This window comes from Rousettus aegyptiacus, unplaced genomic scaffold (assembly GCF_014176215.1).
Source record: "Rousettus aegyptiacus isolate mRouAeg1 unplaced genomic scaffold, mRouAeg1.p scaffold_m13_p_3, whole genome shotgun sequence".
In the NCBI taxonomy this organism is placed as follows: domain Eukaryota; kingdom Metazoa; phylum Chordata; class Mammalia; order Chiroptera; family Pteropodidae; genus Rousettus; species Rousettus aegyptiacus.
The window spans coordinates 117,111,816-117,138,622 of record NW_023416306.1 but is presented as its reverse complement, the minus strand read 5'-3'; the positions used below and the strand labels follow the sequence as shown (position 1 = coordinate 117,138,622).

General features: G+C 45.9%; 2 protein-coding genes across 8 annotated transcripts in view; one reads left to right on the top strand and one right to left on the bottom strand.

Moving 5' to 3' along the window:
- FRMD5 (FERM domain containing 5) overlaps positions 1 to 23,708 on the top strand; it is a 247,329-nt gene extending 223,621 nt beyond the window's left edge. The window contains exons 8-16 of one of the 4 annotated variants that reach the window (XM_016145009.2): positions 7,791 to 7,879; positions 10,789 to 10,852; positions 11,468 to 11,559; positions 14,052 to 14,126; positions 14,699 to 14,767; positions 15,689 to 15,795; positions 20,344 to 20,687; positions 21,564 to 21,615; positions 21,974 to 23,708. In XM_016145009.2, the coding sequence (XP_016000495.1) occupies positions 7,791 to 7,879; positions 10,789 to 10,852; positions 11,468 to 11,559; positions 14,052 to 14,126; positions 14,699 to 14,767; positions 15,689 to 15,795; positions 20,344 to 20,687; positions 21,564 to 21,615; positions 21,974 to 21,987 (906 nt within the window). In that variant the 3' untranslated portion in view covers positions 21,988 to 23,708. Of the gene's footprint in view, positions 1 to 7,790; positions 7,880 to 10,788; positions 10,853 to 11,467; positions 11,560 to 14,051; positions 14,127 to 14,698; positions 14,768 to 15,688; positions 15,796 to 20,343 lie in introns of all 4 variants that reach the window. The other 3 variants (XM_036217770.1, XM_016145008.2, XM_016145007.2) reach the window with 3 other exon arrangements.
- WDR76 (WD repeat domain 76) overlaps positions 1 to 26,807 on the bottom strand; it is a 117,515-nt gene that overhangs the window by 40,605 nt on the left and 50,103 nt on the right. For 2 of the 4 annotated variants that reach the window (XR_004949984.1, XR_004949983.1), the window contains exon 13: positions 24,235 to 24,339. The exons of 1 other annotated variant lie outside the window; for it this stretch is intronic. Coding sequence is in view for 1 of the 3 variants with exons in the window: in XM_036217775.1 (XP_036073668.1) it covers positions 6,326 to 6,368 (43 nt within the window). In the remaining 2 variants the exon portion in view is untranslated. Of the gene's footprint in view, positions 1 to 5,164; positions 6,369 to 24,234; positions 24,340 to 26,807 lie in introns of those variants that run through there. One more of the 4 variants, XM_036217775.1, reaches the window with a different exon arrangement.

Sequence of the window (26,807 nt, the reverse complement as noted above, 5' to 3'; positions counted from 1 at the left end):
CTTTAAGTGACAGATGCCAGAGAAAGTGTCTCATTTTGAAAACTCTGGATTCCACACTGCATAATTTTGTGCTGCCACATCAGTGTCGGAGGGTCTGAGGCAAAGTCAATCTAAATAACAAATCTGAAACGGAGGCCCCACTTTGGCAGCCCGTGGGTAATTTGGTGGAAGTGAAGACAGGAGGAATGTAGAGGGCCCCCCACAGGGAATGATCCGAGGCGGCTCAGGACTGCCCACTCTTCCCTGACCCGTAATCTAGTTTCTCTCCAAGAGTGGGTTTTATTGACTACAGCAGCGTAAGTCACTGCGCACAACTGCAGTGGAGTCACATTTAATTCCATTATGTGCCTGTGAGGGTGAGACGGGAACCAGCCAGGGAGGCTCTGCCCAGAAAAAAACCTCCGTAATTACTCACATGTGTCTGGCATTCTGGAGATGAGCTCGAGGAGCCACAATCACTGCAGAGAGCAGTGAGACCCGCGGCCTTTGCCCGTCTCTCAGCGGCCGTATCCCTTGACTTCATCTCCGTATCTCGGTTGCGTTGATGCTCCTAGTCTCTGCCTCAGTTTCTCTCTCTACTACTGGAGAGACCCTGGTACTGCCAGTAAAACTGATTCTCAAACTGATCTGAGGGAGATGGTATCCGAGGTCAGCAGGAGGACGTTGACCTTTTCTTCTTGATAGGTGAGGGAACGCCATTAAGTTTCCAACAAAAATTGAAAGTATAAATTAGAAACCAAGGAACCCAGTGATGTGGGGTGCAGTTGTTTCTCTTGGCTTCTTGGTGAGGTGATGGTGAATTGTTCTTGTATAGGATTTGGTGCCGAAACTTCAATTGTGAACTCTAAGGACATGCTGGCACTCAGAAACGCTGGTCCCCTTTCCCACACCCACAGTTCCCTATCTGTCAGCACAGCCTACTGCCAGATAACCCTTGTAGTGTTGTTTTTTTGTTTTTTTGTTTTTTGTTTTTTTCGAGGGGGCTGGCACTGTCAGAACACACATTCACATCAGTTTTTAACCAAAAAAAATCAGCATATGAATATTTACAAATTAATTAGCAAAGCTTCCTAAATAATGCCCTCTGCATAACTGATGCAGTTTACCCTTTATAAATTGCTCAGATACTGTCAGCAGAAGGCCTGCATTGGACTGAAGAGAGCTTTGGAGTTTGCGGGCCTCAGCTCCAGTACTGGCCTCATACTTACTAGGGCCTTTGGAGGCTTCTCTGAGCCTTACCGTCCTCATCTGTGTGAAATCACACAATAGGAACTCAACAGCTGTGCTCCCTGAACTGCGGAGTCACTTCAGGACCTTAAAGGATATAACTGCCTAAAGACATGGTCATCAGAAAGTGCTGGGCACCTCTGCTTTTGACTCCAAACCTACCCGGTCCTCTTGAGGCCATACAGTGTGCCCGCCTCTTCAGAGATGGGTCATAGAGCAGGGCTGTCACTGACGGCACGTGGTGGGTGGGCAGCTAAGTGGAGGTAGGTGGAGTCACCTGAGAGCTCCAGTAGCAGCCAGCCCGGCATCCAGCCCAAATCTACATTCACCCCAGGACTGTGGGGCTCCTGGCTCAGCCCTGTCTTTGATGAGTTTGTCTATCATTGGACACAGAGGCTGAAGAAAGAGGGGAAGAGGCATTTGTGGCAGGCCTTCCATGGCAGGCCCACTGCAATCCTTTTGCATTATTTTCTCATTTAACCCTCATGCCAGCCCTGGGAGGTGGATATTCTTCTTTCTGGTTTATAGATAAGAAGATGAAAGTTCCAGGAAGCCACAGTTTACAAGGCCCTGAGTGGTAGAGCAAGAATTTGAACTGAAGTTGCCTCCCACTGTGTATTTATAAGGAACAGAAGCCCTCGGGGGACCTCCTCTAGGGAGGAGGGGGAACTATCATAGCACTGGGCTTCCAGCCCCTTGTTTCTGGGCCCTGTACTTCTGCAGGCCCTGCACACAGCCCTTCAGCTCATCTGACTGGGCTCCGGCTCAAGATTTCCTAAGCCTTCATGAGCAAGAACAGTTTGGGAGCCTTTACTCTTGTCATTAAGTAGAGTCACTTTAGTGATACGCTACCAAGCACTCGCCCTAATGTCGCTACAAGGAGAGCTGAAATAAGCTGGAGCACTCGGTGTAATAAATACTGATGATTTCTATTAACAGAGAGGCAATTACTGGGCGCAGGGAATCTAGGGCAGGCAGCCCTAGAGAGGACAGAAGAAGAGGAATCGTTTTGATAATTAAATGAGAGCAGAACAACGCTTTGGCTGGGCTCTGTTCTGCTGGACTGATTAAGAAGCTGCCGTTCTTTCTGTCCACGCTGATGGTTTCTTTCTGCCCAGTGTCCTTGCCTGTCCCTTGGACCTACCAACTCTGGGTGGGACAGGCTGAGGGCTCCAATAGCTAGCTGGCTTACAATACTCCCCAAACTCTGAACTTGCACAAGCTGTCCTGAGCTCTCTGCCTCTCCCCTTGGCCCCCAACTCCTGGCAGGAGCCCCAGCAAACCAAGCCTACAGTTGCTAGATGAGGATAGTGGAGCAAACCACTGGCAGCCCAGTGTTGTACCAGCCCTGACACCTCTCCAGCCTCAGGAGCCACCATCCTGTTCCTTCGAGGGTGCCCCGGGAGGGACTGGTTATTTTCCCTGGGTCTCCTGCAGGCCCAGACTGTGGCCTCCTACCCCGTTGAGGTTTGTGCAGTGGTCAGACCCGTCACAGACAGTCAGCCTTGTTATGAGTCATAAAGGTGTCATTTACTGTGAAAACCTACACAAGCCAGTCACATGCATTAACTATCTCATTTCATCTTTTCAACAACACAGCCAAATAGATATTCTTGGCCTCTTTTAAAGATAAGAACACTGAGCCTCTGAGGGACTAACCGACAAGTCCAGAGTCCCTGGTACAGATGGCACTGGGACTTGAACCTAGAGTTGTCTGAGTCTCAATGCTGTGCTCTTTTCACTTATCAATCATGGTCTTCTTCCTTCTGGAGAAATGGAATTTATTCAAGAACAAAGCAGGACTTACTGCCTGTTCTAATGGAGGACAAAGACTTAACAAAACTACTGAAATCATCATATAAGAATTTAATGTAAGTTCACCAAGTGACTTTATGTCTGTTCTATACAGACCAGGAGAAAACTGATTTCAGTATCATTCCTCCACCCTTAAAAGAGGATCATTACTGTCATAATCTAGCCACCCAGTCTCCTCTCTATATAAACTGCCCTCCCCTGACCTTGGAGAAACAGCATAAGAAGGATCAGTGATGATTCGCCCTCATCCCCAGGTGGGCCCCTCTTGGCTGCACTGTGGAGAGAGCCTTAGGTTCACTGCTGAAATGAATAAGTTGAGTAAAGCCACCGAGGTGGCAAGTTTCTGCCAAGAGTTCCATTTCTGAGCTGTCAGCGTGTGACGCCAAGCCTGTTACGGTTGCTGCCGCCTCCTTATTTCCACCCTAGTTTCTTGTGGCCATGTTTAAGTATATTGAAACTGGGCAATTTTCATGACTGACTTAATGTAAAAGTTCCCAGCTACGAGCTCTTTCAGGAATGGGCATAAGAGCCTGGAAGAGCATGCAGAATCTTCTTCCCTACAGTTTTAAGAATAATTAGGCTTCATCGACCCAGACCGAATTAATTAAGTCATGCTCTAGAGAGGGGACTGAATGACTGAGAGGTATAACAATCAAGAATATTGTGGTCTTTACTGTCGTACCCAGGATGTCCTGTGGGGCAGCAGAAGACAGAAGCCCACTTCATTGTATCTGGAGGTGGAACCTGTGGGGACTGGGCACGGGTGTCCCTACTTCCAAGAAGCAAGTCAGTGCTGTGATTTCCAAAAACCCTTTTCTGGGCAGAGTGATCATCTTAGGGTGAAACCTTTGATGATACTGAATTGATGCAGGTCAAGTTCGATGGTGGGTTCCAAGGGAATGACTCGGTGCTAATCTGTCCCCTCTCCAAGAAAAACACCATTGGCCATGTCCTGGCAGCAAGTTATTTAGGCCATCAGATAGTAGAATTTTTGAAGTCCTTCTTATTGTCTTTATTTTACAAACGAGGAAATGGAGGTTCAGAGAAGTTAAGTAAGTCACAGAGCAAATAAGGAACAGAACTGGGGTCCTAAACCAAGACAGAAGCTCTTTCTACAAGGATGAAAAATTGAAAGCAAACTTTTTACTTCAAACTGTAAAAATGAACTAAACTCTTTTGACTGGCAGCTGATGCGGAGTGGAGCTGGTGATATCTGCCTGCGGCTGTCAAGACCTGAGTTTTTATTCACCTCCTAGGTCCATCAATGGCTCGGTCCTGTGGGTACCGATTTCATCAGGATGGGAAGGGGACAGGTTACTATTGCCTGTGTCACTTCTCGTCCTCGTTTCCTTCTCTTTTTGTCACATAACTTGTTCTTTCACACACAAATCCCAAGGGCAGACTCACAATGAGAATGACATGTTAGATAGAAGAAACTGGGCGAGTTCCAGAGAAGGTGTCAGCATGCATGCCTGTTTGTGTTTTCGTGCCGGTACAGATGTGAGGTTTCTCACTGTGATGCCAAGTCCCGCTCCTCACGTGCCAGACACAAGCGGCAAACGTTCCGGCTGCCCTCAGTCCCTGTGGATGTCCAGGTGCCAGGGCCTTGCAACAGCCTTCATCTGCAACTGGGAGCAGCTTCAAGAGATTGGATTAGGATGCCTCAAGATGCTAGTATTACTTATTAGAATGATGGCGCATCTAATTAGCGCTTATTCCCAGTTTGCTCCCTTTTCCAAATCAGTTATTCTGGTCAGGAGAGGCTGTTCCCCTCTAACTCCAACAGCTGCCTTCACTTGGAGGTGTCTGGGTGGTGCAGACAGTGCCAACCATGTATCCTGGCCAGCACCACCCAGCTCGTGGGAGGACCTTCTCTTCCCTTTGCGCTGGGCAGAGCCACGGGGGTGACCCCCACAGATCTCTGTTACAGCCCCGTCTCCTTCCCCTTATGCCTACTTTACTTTCACACCAGTTCCCAAGTGTATCACCCAAAACCCCCTTTTCCATAGTCCCCTAACAATGAGTGACTTCTCCCTTTCAACCCCAACTTCCCACACATTCATTTCCTAACTAACATTTAAATCTGTCAACATCAGGAATAATAGGAAAATGTTAGTTTTTCTTTTTTTTTTAAGAACTTTGAATTCAGTTCAACAAACTGAGATAATTAGTAGCAGCCATAATAATATTAACAGCAACATAAGCCCTAGAATGTGTTGGGTACCTAGTAAGCACAACCTAAGAGGCAGATAATGTTATCAACACTAATTTTACAACAGGGCGTCTGAAACATGTAGAAACGCAGGACTGTGGCCCTGGTCACATAGGCAGTGGTGGGCGTGGTGCAGGAACTCTTCTTGCCTGCAGGGGTCAGTGGTGCAAGAAGCAGAGAGAGGCCCTTCCTACCTGCCCAGTTCTTCCCTTTCTACTCTACCCGCTGTTTCAAGCCATCCTGATTCCTCTGTAGGCCTGACCCTTTGTTTTCATCCTTCCACCTATTCTTCCTTCTAGGCCTTTCCTTTCTCTTAGCACTGGAAGACACCTTCCCCAAGGCCACCCACTGTGCCTTCCCCTCTCATTTTTGCGCACATAGGTATTTCCACCACTGCAGCCACACTGGCCCCTCTGGCCCACCTCATAGCCTTACACAGTCATCTGATGAACACTTCCTGTGGGCCTCTTCTGTGAGTACAAATAAGGGAAGGTCTGCACCCTCAAGTCTGTCTTTGGGAGCCTACAGGTCCAGGACTTCCTTGGGTCCTGCCTACACAGTGAGTGGAAGGCCTCCCGGTGCCCTCTTTCCATCCGAGGCAGGCCACCCACCTCTCCCGGGCATTCTCCACTCTAAGGGCCAGCCCGCCCTGACCCACATCTTTGCCAGCCTGCCAGGTTAGCGCCAGTGCCCGTTGGCAGGGACCATGCTTGTGTGCAGTGCTGGCGCTCAGGTATTCACCACTGCCACCAAGCACTGATGACAAGCAGGAGGAAATCTAGCCCCGTGGCTTCACAGTATCTCCATTCAGGTTATTTTTAAACAACTTTTTGCTGTGCCCATGGATTGAATGACATTGTGTTTGCAGCCAAGTGTCAGGGTCACAACAGACACTGAGAAAAGGAAATAATAAAATACGTTAATTGGAAATGTTTGCTAGACATGTACTTAGTTTATTCCCTAGGCCCAGATGCTCATACCTGTTACCCTAACTCTTAAGACAGTTTTAGGATAAAACTGAAATTTTTCTTGAGGCAAGGCTCATGAAGCCCTACAGAGGCCCCACAGTTCTTAGGACGAAACATGCTGAAGATCCGTTCCAGGGAGGTAAACCCTAGAAGAGACAAGGAGATCCTGACAGCCACGTCTCCACCTGCACGCCTCACGCCAGGTGCCCGACCCTGACTCCTTGGCACCACCTAAGCTATGGGACAGACAGCTGTCCTGCACACACATTTGGCCAGCATCCTGCCATAATTTTCTGGCCACCTGAACATGCACACCCTGACAGCGCAGATTCTAACCTGGGGCCCCTATCACAAAGGAAGTTCCTCTGAGGGAGCATAATCCATCAACCAACTTTGTGTGCCCTGTCCCAAACTAGAAAAACCCGGTCCTCATGGAGCTCATTTTCCCATGTAAGGGAACCATGCCCTACAGCTTCTGCTGTACCTTCTCCCCTCTGCTCAGCTGAACTTCCAGCCTGGTGTTTACAAGTTGACATGACAGGTGACCAGGAGGCCTCTAGGGCTGGTGATGACTATTCCACTTGGCCAGTTGCTTCTAATCTTCAGCCACGCTTTCCTGAAGGAGCCCAGTGTGTTGGGCCCATCATGATAACTGCCATATTTATTCATATTCATTTTTCTCTCTCCCTCCTTTCCTCTCCCTCTTTCTCTCAGCTTTTTTGAAGTTTAGTTCATATATCATAAAATCCATCCTTTTAAAGTACATAATTCAGTGGTTTTTAGTATATTTAGTTATGCAACCATCCCACTATCTAATTATAGAACATTTTATCACTTCCAAAAAGAAACCTTGTACCTATTAGCCACCACTCCCCATCTCCCCTTCCCCACAGCTCCTGGCAACCAGTAATCTTTTTGTCTCTTTGGACTTGCTTGTTCAGTACGTTTCAGATAAATGGAATCATGCAACAAGTGATCTTTTGTAACCGGCTTCTTTTACATGGCATGTTTTCCAGGTTCCTCTGTGTAGTTTCATGTATCAGTACTTCATTCCCTTTTACTGCTGAATAATATTCCATTATATTGATGTATCGCATTTTGTTTATTCATTTAACAGTTGATAGACATTTGGATTGTTTCCACTTTTTGGCTGTTATGAATAATCCTGCTATAAATGTTTATGTGCAAGTTTCTGTGTGAACATGCTTTCAATTCTCTTGAGTACAAAGGAGTGTACTTGCTGAGTCATATGGTGGCTCTATGTTTAACAATTTGAAGAATTCCAAACTGCTTCCAAAGTGCAGGACCATTTTACAATCCCACCAGCAATGTGTGAGGGTTTTCCATTCTCTTTGGATGTTCACAACAGCCTTCTAAGATTGGTACCATTATAATCTACAACTTACAGTTAAGGGCATTGGGGCTCAAAGAAGGTAAGTAGCAAATGCCATGCTCTCCCGCGACCTACTGCCAAGTATTAATCCTATTTCACTGATAAACAACTGTGTCCCCCACCCTTTCACCTCTATGCCTGCATCACCCACATGAGAGGTCTTTCTGTGTTGCAGGATGTATCAGGAAATGCTGCATTTCTGGCCTTCACGCCTTTTGGGTTTGTTGTTCTACAAGGAAACAAGAGGGTCCACTTCATAAAATGGTGAGTGTCTTCATTTCCAAAACAGGCATTTTATACCTCACCAGCTAGGAAGGGCTGTGGTTCCCATGTCCTCTGTCTGTGATCGGGCATCCGTAATGCTAACTGATGAAGGTAATGGTCTCTTCCTAGGGATCCTATTCTTCCAGAGGGGTGTTCCTGAGAGCCAACAGCCTCTCCAGAGAAAGAAAGGATGTGGAGGGTTGATTTCTGGGTAGAATGAGAGGCCTGGGGCTAGAGCCAATGTTAGGGAAGCAAAGTTCCCATGAGAACCGAGACCTTGGGACTGCCCCCCACTGAGGGCCCTAGCATCTGTATGGATGCTTACTCCCTTACCCCACTCTCCAACGAAGGAGGGGCTCGCAATGAACCCTGGGGCAAACACCCTCCTTGGGCCAGTCCCCACTGTAGGCACTGCCTGCTAGAGCACAGATGCTGTCTCTCATTCCTCTTTAGAGTTTTGGCGTTCTCAGCCTCCAGGACTCACATCTCCACTTTCCCCTCTTCCCTTCTCCAACGCCATTTCTGGCAGGCAAGAGGCACTGCCTCAGCTACTCTGAACTTCTCTGCCCCATCTGTTTGGGGTCTGTTCTGCTGCATGGCTCTGGGAGGTGATGCAGTGCGCACTCTGGTTTGTTCATGGACATCGACTCTCCTGGAGACCTTTTTTCTGGCCTGTACAAACATGTTTCAGCCTCCTCAGAACATGGTGTACGTTCTACTGAGCCCTGTGATTTCTGTACCTTCTTGGTACAGAAACTGGCCAACTCCTCTCAGAGGCTTGGACAAGTGGCTTTCCTTGGACCAGCAGAGCTCAGCCGGTGAAGCCTGCTCCTGTCTTGGTTCCTTTGCCTTCTCCAGAAGAGCTAATGGGAATCTGAGGACAGAGCTGCCTCCTGGTGAGCTTTCTGCGGGGGTGTGTGGCAAAGCATCTATTGTATGCCCTCTTCAACTCCCCTGCTGAGCGTGAGGACACATACTGCCTTTCTAGCCATGATTTCTCTTATAGAGATTGGCCATATGATGATCAGCCAGAGTGCTAGTGAAACCATTCCCCAGACATGCCCAGCCAGCTGCTATTCCACAGGAATAAAACTACTTCACGAGGCAGCCTGCTGCCCCAGCACACCTGTTGGCTAGGCACTCTCAATTTGGCCCACTCACTGTGCTTTGGGTGAAAATGGTGAGGGTATGGGATCTCCTGTCCAATAAAATATTTCTCTGAAAAAGACAATGAGCAGGGTCAGGCCCTCACTCTCCCAGTGAGGGGCACTTGCCCCCCCCCCCCCGATACAGCTGGGTTGTCTGACATGCCTTAAGAGTGTCCAGATCCTGACCAGGATAACTGCCTCACGAGGTCCCCGGTAGGAGGCGGGTTTGGCTAGAAACATGTAGGACACATCTGTCACAGGGACCCGCAGTCCTGAAGAATCCCTGCCCCTCCAGAAGCCCTGACGCTCAGTCGGCTCTCCCGGGCCCTTTCCATTCTCCCACATCTCGCTTCTTCAGGAAGTCTCCTCTTCACTATGTCTCAACTTTAATAGATGCAAACCCAATATCACTTCTAATAGAAAACTGTTTCTTTCCTATCCTGCTTGTCGAAGCCTAGGTGATCTGTGTGCTTGTTTGTTTATTAACCAATCGATGTTTACTGTATTCTGTATTCTATTCAAGATTGATTGCCTGGGAGGGAATCAAACAGGGACGGAATATGCTGTGGCTTGTATTAGCGCAGAACCAGTGGTCAGAGTTGTGAACTCATCCTGACCCAGCCATGATTTCCAGGGAACAAGTGACCTTCCTCTGTCCCCTGATTTTTGTCCAGTAGTAAACTGAGTACATGGTTCTCACTACCTTTCTGCTACTTCCTAGGATATTGAGGAAATCTCAAAAATTGCAAAGAGGAAGAAACCAAGTGGAGGCAGAGGTGCATGGTCAGACTTCCTTGGGGATCCCAGTTGGGTTGAACAATAAGGACTGTACCCCCAGTGAGGTGGGAGAGCCTTCGGGCTCCAGAGGGCAGCTGTGTCAGGCAAATGGAAGGGAAGCGAGGCGGAACGGAGCTGAGGCCTCGTTCTCTGGCTCTCAGGGACACCCACCTAAGACCCTGGTCATCTTTCCATTTTGTAAATGTAACCAAGGCTGTGAGCAGTTTGTGGAGGTGAGGTCTAAGCCGTGCCATGTATAGTAACCATGTCACTTCTTCTGATTTGTGTCTGTCCCACGGGTGACGTACCCCAGTATCCTGTTTACCTCTTTTACTGCAGCCATTCACTGGGCTGGTGGCTTCAAGGATTTTTCTACAAAAACCCCTAAGCCCCTTTCCTGGTCAGTACGCTGCATGACTGTTCCATGTAATTTGTTCTCTCTCTTTGGTATGTTGCCCCACACCCCTCCCTGAGACTGTCTGACATTTGTCTGCATTAAACTGCATTTTCCATCCAGTGGCACAGTCACCTGAAAGACTCAACTCCCTCAGAACCTGGTTGCATTGTTTTTCATTATTTGCTGTATCTTGAACTTTGGCTTCATCACCTACCTGTGGCATCTTACGTTTAATGGTCCCATCCAGATAATGCACCTCTGTTATGAAGCAAATCCTGAAATGGCCCAGGACCACTCTTCCTAGACTCACGTCCCATGCCAATGTTTCCCATTTACAGCCACTATTGATGAGCCCGAAATTCTATCACCCTATTATTATAGTGGGATTGACCAGAAAACTGTGGATTGAACTATTTCAACCGTTCTCTAAGGCCACTGCGCTGCTGTCTTGTTTCAGTTCCAATTTTGGCTAACACTGTGTCTGTGCCTGGAGCCCCTTCCAGCTGGGGTGGGCTGTGCATCTACGAGACTTAGTTGTGAACAAGCAGACTACAGCGAGGTGACTGGTATCTTCTTTGTGCTTCTAGGAATGAGGTGACCAAGCTGAAGTTTGAAGGAAAGACTTTTTATTTATACGTAAGTCAAAAAGAGGTGAGTACTGGCTTCCTTCTTTTCAGGGAGGCTGGGGCCCGGGGGTGGTTCCTGATGGCCAGGGCTAAACCACAGTGTCCCAACCAGGTAGAGCTAAGCAACCTGCATGCTAAGCTAAAACCAAAGTCAAGACCCAGAGGTGAGGGATGGAGAAGTGGCCAGGCCCTGGAGCACAGGACTTTCTAAGGGATGCTGATGACACCCAGAGGTTCCATACCTTTAGGAAATGCAGTCACAGTAAGATTCTTTTGCTTCCACGTAAAAATTCCAAGAAGATAATACATATTAAAAAAAAAGAAGAAGAAGAAGAAGAGTATTTCAGATGAGTGCCTCTTTCTCAGGTGAAGGTTCTCTTGGTTCAATTTGTGCCAGCTGAGCCTTACTCTGATTGAACCTGCCAGATGTGAACTAATGTAGAGAACTGAGCTCTGCCCCAGTGGGTCCCGTAGGCCTTCTCTTCCAACTAGCCAGCTGCCAGACAGCCCCTTCCCCATCTGCAGCCTCTACTGGAGAGTCATGGGAGCACCCACACAGCTTAGGGGTCAGTGTCCTGGCTTGCATCACCCTTCACTTCTCAATCCACGCTCAGCTGTTTCTATGTGGGATTTTTTGTAGGAAAAGAAAATTATTCTCACATATTTTGCTCCAACTCCAGAAGCCTGCAAGCACCTCTGGAAATGTGGAATCGAGAACCAAGCCTTCTACAAGTGAGTAGACACACAGCATGGGGACTGTCATCAGAGCCAAAGTCATAAAAGCTACTTTTAGAGCAATGATGGGCAGGAAACTTTGAGAAAGGAGATGTGAGATGATAAGGCTATGCTTCCTTATAAAGTTCAGGCCCTTTTGGGGATGTTGGTTTGTATCTTTTCGAGTGACAGAGTTGAGGTCTGGGCATGCGTTTCAGCAGTTTCCCAAGGGGTCTGCCTTATGATGTCCTTGGACAACTCCCAGTGGCAAAGCAGTTCTGGGTCTTTTCAGGATAAGCCTTGGACCAAAAAACGCCCATAGGTGCCCAACTTGAATCATACTGGCCCCATGGAGGTATTCAGAGCCCTGGGAGACCCAGAATAGCTCCATAAAGCAACAGGTGCGCCCCAGAGCAGTTCCCTGAGCCTTAGATTCTGGGCCTGCTCCCCAGTGGGTGGTCTGGTGTTAAGCTGGAGTTGATTCTAGCCCTTCCTGGAGTGTCACTGCCAGAGGTGTTGCCAGTGACAGGCCAAATGCCCAAGAGCCTGGGATGGGGTAGCTGGAATGGAGCAAGGACTTGCCTGGTACTGAGAAGCCACCTTTGTACCAAAGATGACAACTTCACTTACCAAAGGACTTTATAAAGTATATGAGGCTCTTGTACTCAGTTTTCTGTGCTTAAAAAAAAGTGGTCACAAAGGGATTAGGGAACTAAGAAATAGCCCATCGAGAAACTGAGGTTATACCAGATAAAGTATGTTTCACTAAAACCCATGGTTTTGTTTTAAAAATAGAATGCAATAACTTATGCTTTAATAAGCTGTATCTTTCTTAATGAGGACAACATAAGACAAGAATGTGTGGTATATTCTGCCCCACATTGGCCATAATTTTCCCTGCAGTAACCTGAAGGATCCTGGAGAGAGCGGAATTGCTGAGGGGAATGGGGAGGGACTATTTTCCTCCCCAATGAACAGACTCTGTTATGGGATGCAGGCCCTATTAGTAGGGCCACAGCCCCAGAGGCTGTTTCTTGAGCAGGCTCTCTGAATTGCTTAATAATTTCTATGCATTTGATACAGAATGAAGGATGAACTGAATTCTAACCTGAGTGGTCTTCATCTTCTCATAAAGGAGAACATATTTGGAAAAGACTTTCCACATGGTCAAATTTCCCTCTGGTTCAGTCCCTGGCTACCCAGGGAAAGATAAGAAAACATTTCAGCACCATTTCTGGAGGCCTTTATTTTTCTGTATCATGGGAATAGAATCGTGCTTCTGAACATGTGACCAGACTCAGCTTCGTAGTATTTCCATTAATAGATCTCCACACCTAGCTAGGGAAACCAAGGTTGTTCTTCACTGTTTGTCCATTAACTACTTAATGTTCTAATTGAGTGTTAAAAGCCTCTAACACGGGTCAGATTCTGGGTCAAATCAAGTCTCTAGCAGCAGCCACTTTGGCCTCTGAGCATCTCTCATGTGCAGATCTCTGGCCGTTCCCTTGGCCCAGTGTCAGACTCAAGAACATGCTCAGACAGGAGAGCAAGTAGGCTGAGCCTCACAGATCCCTGAGATAGGTGGGGATGGGGACTCTCTGTTCATGGGTCATGGCCATAGCTCCCTCAATATTCTCTGCTGTCTCATGGCAAAGGCTTCAGACCTAGATTGGTTCCTGGCTGGCTTAGCACTAAGGGCACCCAGGGTGTGTTGTGGGCTGAGTTGGGTCTTGGGAAACTTCACTCTGGGCAGCTCTAAGTTTCCTTTTCTAAGTGGGACCAGGGAAGTCACCTAACAGGATATTTTACAGTGTCCATGGCCTTCCAGAGTCTCCACATCAGCTATCTACAGGCTTGAAAGTGATGTTCATGGGCATTCTGGGGAAGGGAGGATGGTTCCAAGTTCAAATAAATGATGAAACTTTTATTAAAGTTAAGCTAGCTTCTTTATTTCAAGACTTCTCAGAGTCTTTAATATAATATACTTTAGAACTCTTCGAGAAGGACATGGAATAGGAAGAGCAGCCCCTACTCTTTTCCACCCACAATCACCCAAACACGGACACCAATCATCACATGTAACTGGAAAGGACTCCAGCTCCATCATTTTATAAAGACTGAGACTAAGAGAGGAAAAGAAATTTGCCCAAGGTCAGTCACACTGCTAATCAGTGGCCTGGCTGAGATTCAGTGGGCAGCACTCTATTATTCCCCCAGACCATCATCCCTAACATTTATTCTGTCCCCCTGGTGAACCTCATGAAGCGCTCTGGGGAAACCCTCACTTTCCTGCCATGAAAGTGGGTTTCAGTATGACTGTCCCTGTCACTGAGGCTATGAGTACAACCCTTGGGTCCTAAAGGAAAGCCTGAGATAAGTGGGGCTGTGAAGGGCCTTTTGCTAAAGGGTTTCCTCAAGCAGCCTTTGGAAGGAGCTGGGAATGCTCTGCCTTTGCCTGTGAGGCAGTTGCAGGCAATCTGTCCCATTGGACTTTCTTTACCTTATTGCAGGCTGGAGAAGTCAAGCCAAGTCCGCACGGTGTCCAGCAGCAACTTATTCTTTAAAGGGAGCCGGTTCCGATACAGGTAAATAGTGACAGTAAGTAACTGTTATCGACCTATTTTCAGACCTTTCTCTCCAAAACAGTGGTTCGGTGGTACTTCCCCTTAAGAGCAAATAAATTGGAAACCTCCAGGAAAGCCTGAGGTTTCCATCAAATTCTGACTCCTAACTCTTTGGCTGTTTTTTTACACTGCAGCTGTTTGTCTGTAGGGCTTAAAATGTGTACCTTCTCCCCCTGTTCTTACAACAGCAATAAAAATAAGAACTGTAACAGTAATCCTTTTCACGTCTAAATAGAGTTCTCTTTTTTTTTGCAATATTTTTTGGAACATCCTGGGCAATGAGGAATCATTCCTAAATGAGACTGGAAGATCTCGAAGCCTCCAGAGGCAGAGAGCTCTTTAAGATCAGTTGTCAGGACATCTTAGAACTCTTTACCCCAGGAAGCAAAACTTTCTCAGTGACCTAAACATTAGGAAGGGGTAGACCAAAGAGGCCATTTCCCGATTCATCACTAATCTGAGACTTTGGAGAGGAGCCCAGTCCTGAAACACTGTCTCATTTCTTGCTGCTTGTTTTATTATACTACTTATAGTGGCCGAGTTGCAAAGGAAGTAATGGAGTCGAGTGCCAAGATCAAACGAGAGCCACCGGAAATCCACAGGTAGGCTGCCAGGGCTTCCCTCAAAACCAGTTCCAGCTCAGGTCCCAAAATTCAGAAGACCCAATGGTTTGAGTAATGTGAAGATTCTGGCCACAGTGGCTCTGCCCCCCCTCTCCGCCCCCCGCAAAAGGGGAAGGAAAACAGGGCAAGAGGGTGAAGAGACCCATCTCAGATAAAGGCATGGGGAACCATCCGAGCCTGGTATCCCTGAGCTTGGATGGAGAACGAGGGAGGGTGGGCTATTGGAGGCAGTACATCAGACCCAGGAGCCACCTTCCTGGGTAATTCTCTACTGTCCTCTAAAGCCCTGAAATTGGTCAGAGACCATGGAGGACATTTCTAAGCAGCAAGATTTCATCGGTTGTGGAATCAATTATAACAGGATGCCAGGTGTAACCCCATAGCCCTGTCACACTAGGTCTAGAATAGTTTTGAGATCCATGCTTCATATATAGCTGTAAATCATGAATTTCCAGACTCCCATCTTCTAGAACCTGATAAGACCCAGAAGGAATATGATCGGCCAGTAGGGTTAGGGTTCGGCAACCCATTTGACCCCTAGGAATGAGAGCATTACTACCTGCCTGTCACACACAGCCCCCTGCCACCAGCCGCCTCTGTCAGAAGTCAGGGGAGGCTGCCGTATCCATTTTCAGGAGCAGTCCATATCCTGGGCCATTCTGCCCAGAGACCAGTGGCACCGTTGCCACACTAAAGAAAGGTTCAGGTGGGCCTAGGATGTAGAGAGGTAGACAAGTTTGAAGCAGTGTCTCTGGGATCCACGGACTAAAGACAAAAAGCAGGTATTAAAGATTTTTTTAAAAAAATACCTCCAGGCAATTCTAGTATCTGCTCCTCATGAGTTCTGACCACGCCCATCTGTACACTGAGTTAACAAGTGTTCTTTTTCTTTAACCTCAGAGCTGGGATGGTTCCCAGCCGCAGCTGTCCCTCCATTACCCATGGCCCAAGGCTGAGCAGCGTCCCCAGGACCCGGAGAAGAGCTGTTCACATCTCCATCATGGAAGGTAAACATGAGCACTGGAGATGAGCACAAGTTCCTCCGAGTTGTAACTTAGACCAGTTCCACTCGGGGACCTTGAAAAGAAGTGAATTTGCAGTAGAGACAGCACGTTGCTCCAGTGTGGGAAGAAGGTTCCACCCAGTGGACGGAACACCAGCTGGGTGTCAGGTGGAGGGGGTTGTAGAGCTGCGGGTATTTAGGGTAGACCTCTGGGAAACAGTGTAGGTGAAATCTACCAGGTTCCATGCAGTTCTGAAATGGCTTTCCATCAAGAGGCTTTTCGCTTGTTTTTCTGATATGACCAGTCTCCACAGCTTAATGATCAGGGTAGCTAAGGCAGTTAGTTAGCCAAGAAATGAAAACACTTGGTTCTGAAGCATTTCAATAGCTGCCACCACCTTTATTTCAGCTGTAGAAATCTATCCTCTTGCTATCTGAATTCTTTAACATTACCTCGGGAAATCCAATATGCCCCTATCTCTCTCTACTCTTCCCTCCCTTTGGAGTAAGTAGAAGTGGGGAGAGACAAAGTCTGTGTATCTTCACTGAACCAGATGCCCCAGTAGCCTGAGGCTGATACCTCTTCAGTCTCTGGGCCTTAATACTGTGGTGACTCTCCAAATATTACCCTCTGGCTGTTGTCACTAACCTAGCATGCCCTGCAGATTGAAAGGTGTAAAGTTCAGTGTTTTCTGTTCTCAATGATGATGGTTTGTAGGGCCTCAGATCCCAAGCAGCAAGAAACAGCAAGATTATTTCAAATCTGTCACCGTCTTGGAGGCTAAGGAGGAAAGGTGCTTTGCTCTTTCTGAAGGAATGCTACTTATTAATGAAAATGAAGAACCACTCGTGTTAGGTGGGCTGTTGCTGTTGCTCCTGTGAGAGGATCTCTGGTTCGTGTTTAGGATTTTAGGATGTTTCACTGACTCTGCATCACCTGAGTATGGTTTTCTCAGGATTGAGAACCCCGGCTAGGCAACCACCATCAAGCGCCTTATTTATGTGAATATCTTTGTTGCTCCATTTGTAAAAAGGGAACATCTTCCTTGCTATGGTTTCCAAGGAAGCTGATGTATGCAGAAGTAACTTAAAGAGATTAAAGTACATGCGGGGCAGGCAGCAAGCACAGTGCAGTCCTGGTCAGGAAGTCAAAGATGAGGTTCAGACCAGAGGTCTGCCACGCACTTTCTGAGGCAGGTTGCTTAACCCCTCTGAGCCTGTTGTCCGCACTGCAGAGTGGGGTGTGGATGTGGAAGGGTGCCTTATAAACAACCAAGTCTAATCACTATACAAGGTATGGAATTATTGAGGTCTGACAGTCATCAGACACAGCATCCTGGTTTTCCCTCCTGTCTTAGGCTAAGTGGGAGAACTGAGCACAGCTCTCGCTGTTCTTCTTTTGGGTTGTTCATCTCAGGAAACTGGAATTTCTTTTCCTTTTTTGAAGAAACATAACTTTCTCCCCTCTCTGGACCCCCTTCCCATCCATTCTGAGGCTGAAGCCACCAGGTTCACCCCAGTAGAGGATGGGACATAGCCCATTTCCAGCCCCAGAGCTACCTCCTCACACTTCAGAGCATCTCAGCCCAAAGCCTGGTGTCTTGTAGTTTCACATCCTGGATTTTCTGGGACCGTCCTGATTCCCCTTACCCTCTGAGATTGCTCCCTGCTCTCTCTGTCCCTCACTCTCTGAGAGGCCTAGGGCCCTTATACGGGCCTCAGGGAAACAGCTACAGGCTGGGGAAGCGTTACTTTTTATGGCTCTAAGTGCTTCTGACTGAATCCAGTCCCCTGATAACGCGGGCCTCTCCAAGCTGCTCCTTCCCTGCAGCTCAGCCTGCTCTGAGGCTCGTGGAGCCGACCTTCTCTCTCCAGCACAGAAGGCCCTGCACAGGAGCTGCCTGCCATAGCATGAGGTCCAAGGAAATCCTTTGTCCCTAGTTGGTTTTCTGTCCTTTCCCTCCGTATCTCCCTGCCTGGCTGGTTTCCACTTGAAGAAGTATCTACCACCTTCCTGGGCCACCATGGGGAAGAGTCTGATTAAGATTCACACCAGAGTCCGCGTTCAGCTCCGGCTGACTAACCACTGCCTTCGGCCCCTGAGCGTGCGCATCCTGAGGATGGGGCCCCGGCTCCAGGCTAGGCTCCTGACCACTGTGCCCCCCGGCCCGCTGGCAGCCACCTCTGGGCAAGGCAAGCAGCTGGAGCACCTCCAAGGTAAAAAAAAGACAATCCTGTTTTGCTGTGCCACCCACTCTGATCCCACCCAGAGCATGCACCCCATCCATCCCAGATCAACAAGTTTGATGAAGGGGTGAAGCAGGGTGGTCGTTTATAGTGAAACCTGAAGTTCTGTACAGGGCTAACTTGACATAGAAATGATAACCTTACAGGTGAGGTCTGCTGAAGGAACAGAAGACTAACATTTACTGAGAGGGAAACTGTCAGGCACTCTACTAGAAATGCATACATATTCATTATCTTTGTCTACTGAGAGCACCAACAGTTCAGTATAATGTGGCTTCTGGTGTCCCTTTGATTTGTCCTCTCTGATGTCACAGCCTTTGCTTCTCTCCTTTCCCCCACTTAGGTCTAAATTATAGGCCAAACTAAGCTTGCATTGAAGTGGCTTCTGGTAGCTAAGCTTGTCATACTTTGGAAAATCTAGCAGTCAGAGTTTTCTTTGTGAGGGGAGAACCCCTTGAAAGTGAGTTGCCCTGTGCAGGGGAACTGAGGTTCCAGAGAAAAGGGGGACCGGAGGAGAGGCTGGGAAAGGAGCTGAGCCAGCAACATGCATGATCAGGCCTGAAGGTTGTTTTGTCGGGGACCCTTTACACACTCGAAGTGCTGTGCATGCGCGTGGGGGAGTAAGGGAGGAATCCTGGGGAAAACAAAACCGATCGAAGGAGCATCAAGAGCTTTAGAATAGGGATAGGCTCTTAATTTCACATTATTGCACAACAGTTTCTTGGGCAATTAGGACCCAGATCTAAGGTGCAGCCTGTTGACTTAATTCATCCCAGCCTGTGGTTCCACTCCTCAGAATCCAACTCGTGACCATCAGCACCGTGAAATGTAAAGATTCTTGGAATCTTGCTTTGCCATTAGCAACCACATGACTTTAGGCAAGTTCTGTAACCTCTCATTCTTCCTCATAGAGTTGTTGAAAGATAAAATGAAAGTGCTTTGAACAGTGTAAAACCTACAAATTTAAGATTTTAGCATAGAGACAAACACAATACAGCTAAGACTATGAGGAGTTTCTAAAAGCAAAAGCTGAGAGATGCAGCAAATATACTAAGTGTGAGATGATGGAGAATGGGGCTGCCATCGCCTCCCCAAACCTCCACCCCTTGTTCATAACCCAGATTCCAGGGTTTGTTCCTCTGGAGAATCCTTAATTGTTGAGAAGATCTTGTTGGGTCGGAGGAAAGCAGGCTTCAGGAAGCTGGGCAGCCAGGCTGTCTGGGTGCAAATGGCTACACCACAGGAAGCAAAGGAAGATGCAACACTCCTGAAAGGTTACTAGAGCCTTTTAAGAGACCTCTGGGCATATGAAGCTAGCCCTGAACCAGAAGACTCCCTAATCAGCCCTGGTGAGGTCAAACCGTTACCCATCTGGGAATCTGGTTCAGTCTGGGGCAGTCAGAGCCGATTTCAGAGCAACAGAAGGGGACTGGCTTCTCTTGTCATAGCCACAAAAGCAAGGAGAGCCACTCTGGCACCACCAACATGGCCAGAAATGGAAAATGCAGAGGTTGAACCTGAAACAAGAAGCCATTTCCATGAGAGCACTGTGATGTGGGCCACACTTGGTGACTCTGAGCCCACATCCTCTGGCTTTGGTGGCTGCTATTTGGTGGAAGGAGTAACCAGCTCCTGTTTTTCCCTACCAGAGCATGAGCCCTAGAGAGAGAGAAATGTTCCACCTGAGAAAGTAATGAGATAATAGGTAGTTTTAGGGGCCAGAAGACGCTTTCTCCTAACAAATGTTAAGAGAATTTCCTCCGACCCAACAAGATCTTCTCAAAGACCATTCTGTACTCTAGAGTGTCTAAAATAGGGGAGCTGTCAGCCTGTTCTGGACTCAGATCATTCAAAGGTAAAAAGAGAGAGGGAGCTGGCCTAAATGACTTCCCTTCTCCATCCAAGAGAGCACTTAAAAAGAGCAGATAGGGTTTTCACATCCCACAAGGTCAGGGCAGCTAGAACTGGGAAGCTGAAGAGACTAATAGCAATTGCAGAAATCCAGGAGATGACCTCATGAGCTCAAGGAGCTGCATGATGGGTTGTCAGGACACTCAGCTCCAGAATCAGTATTAGATGAGGCCCCACTGGGCAGAACACAGTCCTGTCCTCCCTGTTCCTGCCTCTCAAGGCCCTCAGCTCTGGATCAGGGGATCGAATGCGATTCAAAATCTCTTTCAAATTGGGGCTGAACCCAGAGGCAGGAAAGGTAAAAACCTTTCATAAATGTGGCCAAAACCATAAGCAAAGAGAACAAAGTGTGCACTGGGACAGAAAGCTACTCACGTTCCTATTGCCTTTCCAGGTCTAGAGTCCCTCCGGGACAGTGCCCATTCTACCCCGGTGCGTTCCTCCTCCCACGGGGACACCTTCCTGCCTCACGTGAGAAGCAGCCGGGCAGACAGCAATGAGCGGGTTGCCGTGATTGCGGACGAGGCCTACAGCCCTGCAGACAGCGTGCTGCCCACCCCTGTAGCCGAGCACAGTCTGGAGCTGATGCTGCTTTCACGGCAAATCAATGGAGCCACCTGCAGCATAGAGGAGGAGAAGGAGTCTGAGGCCAGCACCCCGACTGCTGCAGATGTGGAGGCCCTTGGGGGAGAGCTCAGGGCCCTGTGTCAGGGGCACAGCAGGCCAGAGGAGGAACAGGTGAATAAGTTTGTTTTAAGTGTCCTCCGTTTGCTCCTTGTGACCATGGGACTCCTCTTTGTTTTGCTCCTCCTCCTGATCATCCTTACTGAGTCTGACCTTGACATTGCCTTTTTCCGCGATATCCGCCAGACCCCTGAGTTTGAACAGTTCCACTATCAATACTTTTGTCCCCTCAGGCGATGGTTTGCCTGCAAAATCCGCTCAGTGGTGAGCCTGCTCATTGACACCTGAGAAGGCATGACTCCTCCCATTAACTAGCCAGGTGGACCAAGGAGCCCGGCTACCCATTCCCATAATGGGACCCATCGCGGAACCATCGGCACATGTACCAAGTCCTCCTCTCATGACTCAAAGTCCACAGCCTAGGAGGGTCGTTTCCCAGAAGAAGGGGATAGGCTCATGCCCTGTCCAAACAAACTGGGAAAGCTTATTTCCTTCAGAGGTTCTTTCAAGAAAGGCTCAGCGACTCTGTTTCTCATCCTCCCACTTTGCAGGATAACTTTTGGTTTTGAATTTCAATTTTTCATAGATGCGTATTATTTTGAAAGTATCAAATAAAAATAATTTATTTTACTATTACTGATTATCACAGTAGTGTCACCTCGCAGATGGGACACTAGTTGAAGACTAGAGAGCTGCTGTCTTCTGTATTCTGCAGGAGCTCTCCTACTGGGTTCTGGTAGAGTCATCACTGCAGCCATAGTGGGACAGGCCAGGGGTCTGAACAAGACAAGGGGCACTGTCTAAGTTTTCTTGCTAGACAGAGCTTTTAGAAAAGTAAACATCCATGTAGAATGATTAAATGGAACATTGCTTCTTATGATGGTCTGAGTTGGATTTTCTTTTCCTTTTTTTTTTTTCAAATCTGAGCAGAGTGGGCATCTGAAGGGACCACCGCTACAGCAGCAGCAGCAACAGGGGTGGGGTAAGTCTGTCCCCTTAGACTAGATCCTAGTGGGCATCACCATGAGTTTTGTATATTGAACTTAGACTCTGATTTTTTTCTGAAGAACCTCAAGACTTTTATAGTGCTCCAGAGGCGTTAGATGAATTCAGTGGTACCAGATAGGACTGTCAAAAATGTCAAACAAAATATAGTTAACAGAAACCAGACCTAAGGTACCTGAGAGACTGTTGAGATTCAGAGAGCAGTACTAATTTTGTACACCCCCGCGCAAAAAAAAAAAAAAAAAAAAAAAAAAAAAACTATGTCAATTTATATTTTAACAACGAAATGTTATTTTCTTATCAATTCATATTTTGTTTTTACTTTGTGGATTAAGAAAATAGAACCTGATGAACTAAAAGATGCAAGAAAGAAACTGATCCTGAGAATGAAAAACTTCAGAAAGTAGGATTCCAAGATCAACAAACAGCCTTGGAAGGGACCAGGAAAAGAATCTTTTAAAATAGGAGTTCTAAGAGATGCCTACCAAGAAAGAAGGTGACTGTGACACAGACCAACAATTAGATGTAGAAATACTGCCCCCTAGGGTCATCCTCTGCATCAGGAAAAGTTGTAGGAAAGCACTTGACATCCTTATCCTTGCTGAGGGAAGCCGTGGAATCATGCGGAAGCGCAGCACGTGAAGGGTGAGTGTGGGGTCCGAGGCCCGGGCTCGGCAACTATTACAACCACTCACACACGATCTTGTTTTCATCTCAGGGAGAGATTTCTAAGTCATCTGGGGCCTGAGGACTTACTTAAGGATGGTCAGTGGACAAATTCCTGAAACCTATACAACAATGGAGCAGCTGCCAACACCCTTTATGTTGGGTAGCCCCAAATGCAGAACAGAATGAGTCACTTTTAAATTTGCTCTCTTTTAGTTTGTTCCCTGAGATAGCAGAACCATGTCCATGTGTAGAATATAATTGCCTTGGAATAAATGGGGCCTTTCTTTTTTGGGAGGATAGGGCATAATATTAAATGCCCTTTTGTCTAGACCAGGGGTTGGCAAACTTCTGTAAAGTGCCAGATAGTAAATATTTTTTTATTTTGGTTTTGTGGGCCATATTCTGGCAAGTACTCAACTCTGCCGTCCTAGCACAAAAACAGCCATAGGTAATATGTAAATGAAGGAGCATGGCTGTGCTCCAGTAAAACTTTATTAAAAGAGACGATGAACTAAATTTGGCCCACAGGCCATAATTTGCCAACCCTGATCTACATAATAAAACTGCTCCTTACTATGATATTAGCAGAAAGAGGGTCGGCTCTGCCCCAATTCCTGATGAGTTTTAAAGATCCAGGACCACTTCCCAGTGGAGACAATGGGGTTGCATGTTTAAAGGGTGCTCGAACAAATAACCAGCAAAGAGATGTCTGAGGCCAAGTTAAGCAAGACCCAAGTACTAGAATGCTATAACATGGCCAGAGTCTAAGAATGGAAGAGGGCCTGTCTGATCATTTCCATACCAGCAACAATTTGGGCAGAATTACAAACATCTATTTACCAAGTGACAAGACAAACAGATCCTAGTAAAGATTAGGGATCACTTAGAATCAACTAGCCACTGCCAGTTGCCATCTACACAGGAAAGGTTTTATTTAGCACAGGACTGAAGGGAAAAGTAGACTCAGATGAAAAGGCTGTCAGAAGATAAGGGGGCTGGTTTTAACCTGGATATCTACTGTCTTATGCAACATAGCAGATTACCTTTTAGTGTTAGTGTTCCTACCTCAGTCTGTAGATATGGTGTTTCTATGCAGTGAGTGATAGCCTTGACTCTGACCTTTCATATTCACATTAAAGAAAAAGATGCAGTATTCCATTTCCTGGTACTTTGTGTCTACAGTTCTACCAGTACAATAGTCCATACCACTTCCAACAGCTGGATTTTCTCTCTATAGAAACTTTCAGGTTATTTTTTTTTCCAGGGCTTATCCCAGAAAATACAGATAGAAAAGTTTCCTTCAATTTGCTTTTCAAATAGTGTTTGAATAACAAACCTCCTCTGTTGGTGACTAGTCTTTTTTGGTATCTCCCCATCATTAAAAATTGTTCAAGTTTTTAACCTGGGTTTTACTGTGTTCTGCTATGTTTCCCATTTTCTCTCAAAATTAGTTTCATCTCATTGTAGAAAAAGCAATGGTTTCCATAGCTTCATCTATCAAAGGAAATAAAATGCTTACTAAAGAATAGTGTACTGCATCTTTAAGCAGTAGAGGGTAAACTACCTGCAAATGTGAATTTCTTAGTTTCATTAAAAATATATATATAGTTGTTAACCTTTCGTGTGCCAAAAATTCTAAGTTACATTTTCCTTCAAAGCAATGTACTTTTTTCTACATATCCAGTATGTAGTTAGCATAAAATCATTGGTGCCATGAAAATTATTTTTAAACTTAAATAAATATTTAAATATCACAGACGAGTAGACTCTTTCTTTTTTAACTTACAGCCTGTCTCATTTTCTCCTCAAAGTTACCAACACATAGGTAAAAGGATACCAATGGGATTTACACAGCTGACTGCTGTTCACGATTGGAATCAGAATAATCAGAAACTAAGTACGAAATAATTTTAAAGAAGAATCGTACCTCTTTTTTTCTGATGAGGAAAACCAAGGAGTGATTTCACCAAGGTTACACAGTCTTAGAGCCCAAAGTAGACTCTAGATGGTCCAGCTTCTAGAACAGCCTGGACTAAGAGAACAGAAAATACTTCCTATGAAGGAATAGAATATCACCACTACAATAATAAATCTATTTACAACTTACAAAATACATTCCTATGACATCTCATCTGAATATATAACCATCACTCTGTGGCTACAGGATTAGTAATGAGCTACATTCCACGAGGATAAAAGTGAAACTAGGGTTCACTGTGTTAGCTTATTATCTAATCTTCCTGTTTTCAATTCTACCTACCCTTCAAGCCTCCAGTCTATCGCCAGATCATCTTCCTAAAGCACTGATGAAGTTATGTCACTCACCTCCAAATTTTCAGAGGTTCCCATTACCTATAAAATAATACCTAGTGCTCTGTCCTCAGTGGAAGTTTTTTTTTCTTTTTAAGAAGACAAAGTCTTTGCTTAAAGTGATCAGAAGAGTAAAAATCATAAGAACCACTGGAAGTGAGTAGTTTCCCATGATCTTACAGATTTACAACACCTACCCTTTGGATACCTAAGGAGGACTCACCTATGCACACACCCATACAGGACTCTGGCACCCACTCTCTCTGTTCAGGGTTCCTCAACCATAACCAAGCCCCTCTGCACCTAAACACACTGCTGGTTTTAGCTCATCCATAGACTTCCTCTACACATTACTATAACTTGGTGATGGAGTGGAATAAAACTAGCAAAAGACATTTTTAAAACATTTCCTCTCAAACAGGTTTCATTTTAGGAAAACATAAAATGTGTTACTCCTCACTCTGTGTAACTGTGCTAACAAGTTATTGTCCTCACAAAATTCCACCTTTTCATTTGAAAATCCAAACATTTTCATCCAAATAAACCAGAATATTGGCCTATGTTGTCTTGAAACTAAAACTCATTACTGGTTATCAATAACATTTGAAAAAGGCAAAATAAAAAAGTACTTAAGTTAGAAGGGACAGCCCTGACAAAAAACACTTAAGTTTTTGGAATCTGAAATTAGAGGACATGTATTTCTTGCTGTCAGGTTTGATATAATAGACACATGTGTCTGCTTTCCCAACTTCCCATGTACTATATGCTGGCAGAAAGGATTTAAAGCTTTGTATCCACAGCTCTAAGGCTCCCTGCTTTCCTGGAGAACTGCCTTTGCAAAGTCTTCTCTGTGGAAAGGAAACTCGAAGGCCAAAATACTAAAAGAAGACTTAAGCAACTCAGATTCTATCAATTCCTAATCACTTCCGGTCTCTCCGAGATTGACCAAGTCTCTGTACAGCCAAAATGAGAATTATCTCCTTCCTCCTCGAAGTCAAAAGGAAAAAAAAGAAAACCACACACAAAAACACTGGTTACCTCAAAGAAAATAATTCAAGTGGAATTCAGAGCCTACATACTTAAGAGATATCATAAAGACCAACTTACAAAAAAGGTTTATCCTGAAGGGAAAGAGAATCCTAATACATGCATAATCACAAAGCCACAAAGTTTTAAGCAAGTCTCAGAAAAAATGCCTTTTACAACAGATTACAGTTTAAGGACATCCTAAGGGAGACAGTTTTCCTTTATGTGCTTTCTAGACTTAAACAATTATTCCATTTTAGAACTTATCACAGAGAAACAAGTCCCCACTCACTCCTCCCTTCTCTCCTGCACTGCCTCAAGAAGAACTCTATTGGGGAGCTGGATATAAATAGCAGTTTACGAAGCTACAATGGCAAAAGAAACCACAAAAGTGAAAACATCAAGAATTTGCTAACATATATTTCGGAAGCCAGGCAATTACCACCAAAGCCTAAATGATGGTACTAATTTGAGTATTTTTCAAAATCTTTAAAAAAAATTCCCACATAACTAGCCACTCTAGAACCTGTGCAATTAAGCAGTGTAAACAAAGGGAGGATAAAGACTTTGTTTGCTATTTCCAGTTTAAATATAACTCAACCTCATTTAGCATTACTTTTCATTTCATAAATTAATATTTCATTTATCAATTGTTATATTCATATCACCAAGAAAATAGAGAACTCTTATTCCTTATAAACATCCATAATTTATCAATACGAAGCCTCAAACACTTAGATTTTAATTAGAGAAAGAAATTATTTAGGAAAAAAATGTTCTTTAAGAAAATTATACATGTCACTTTATGTGACATACAATTATTAGAATATTTTCTCTTACAATTCAAACATATTGCTTCTCACTTTAAATTTACAAGTCAGACAACTATAACTCAACAAAGGATCCCCTGTTCACACAAAGACACCTGAAAAATCCACGCATCGGGACATGTGAAGGTAGGTGAAATGGAATGAGTATGGGAAGCAGGTCTGAGGAAGGGCAGAGATGGCCCACAGACACAATTCAGCACCCACTGTTGCTCCAGCAAGCATGGTAGCAGTGAAGTCAGGCTGTAGCCCTCACACTATACCCTGGAGCATAAAGGGGGCAAAAGCAGTTTCTCTCTGGGAAAAGACGTTACCATTCCTACCTTCCTCACTATAG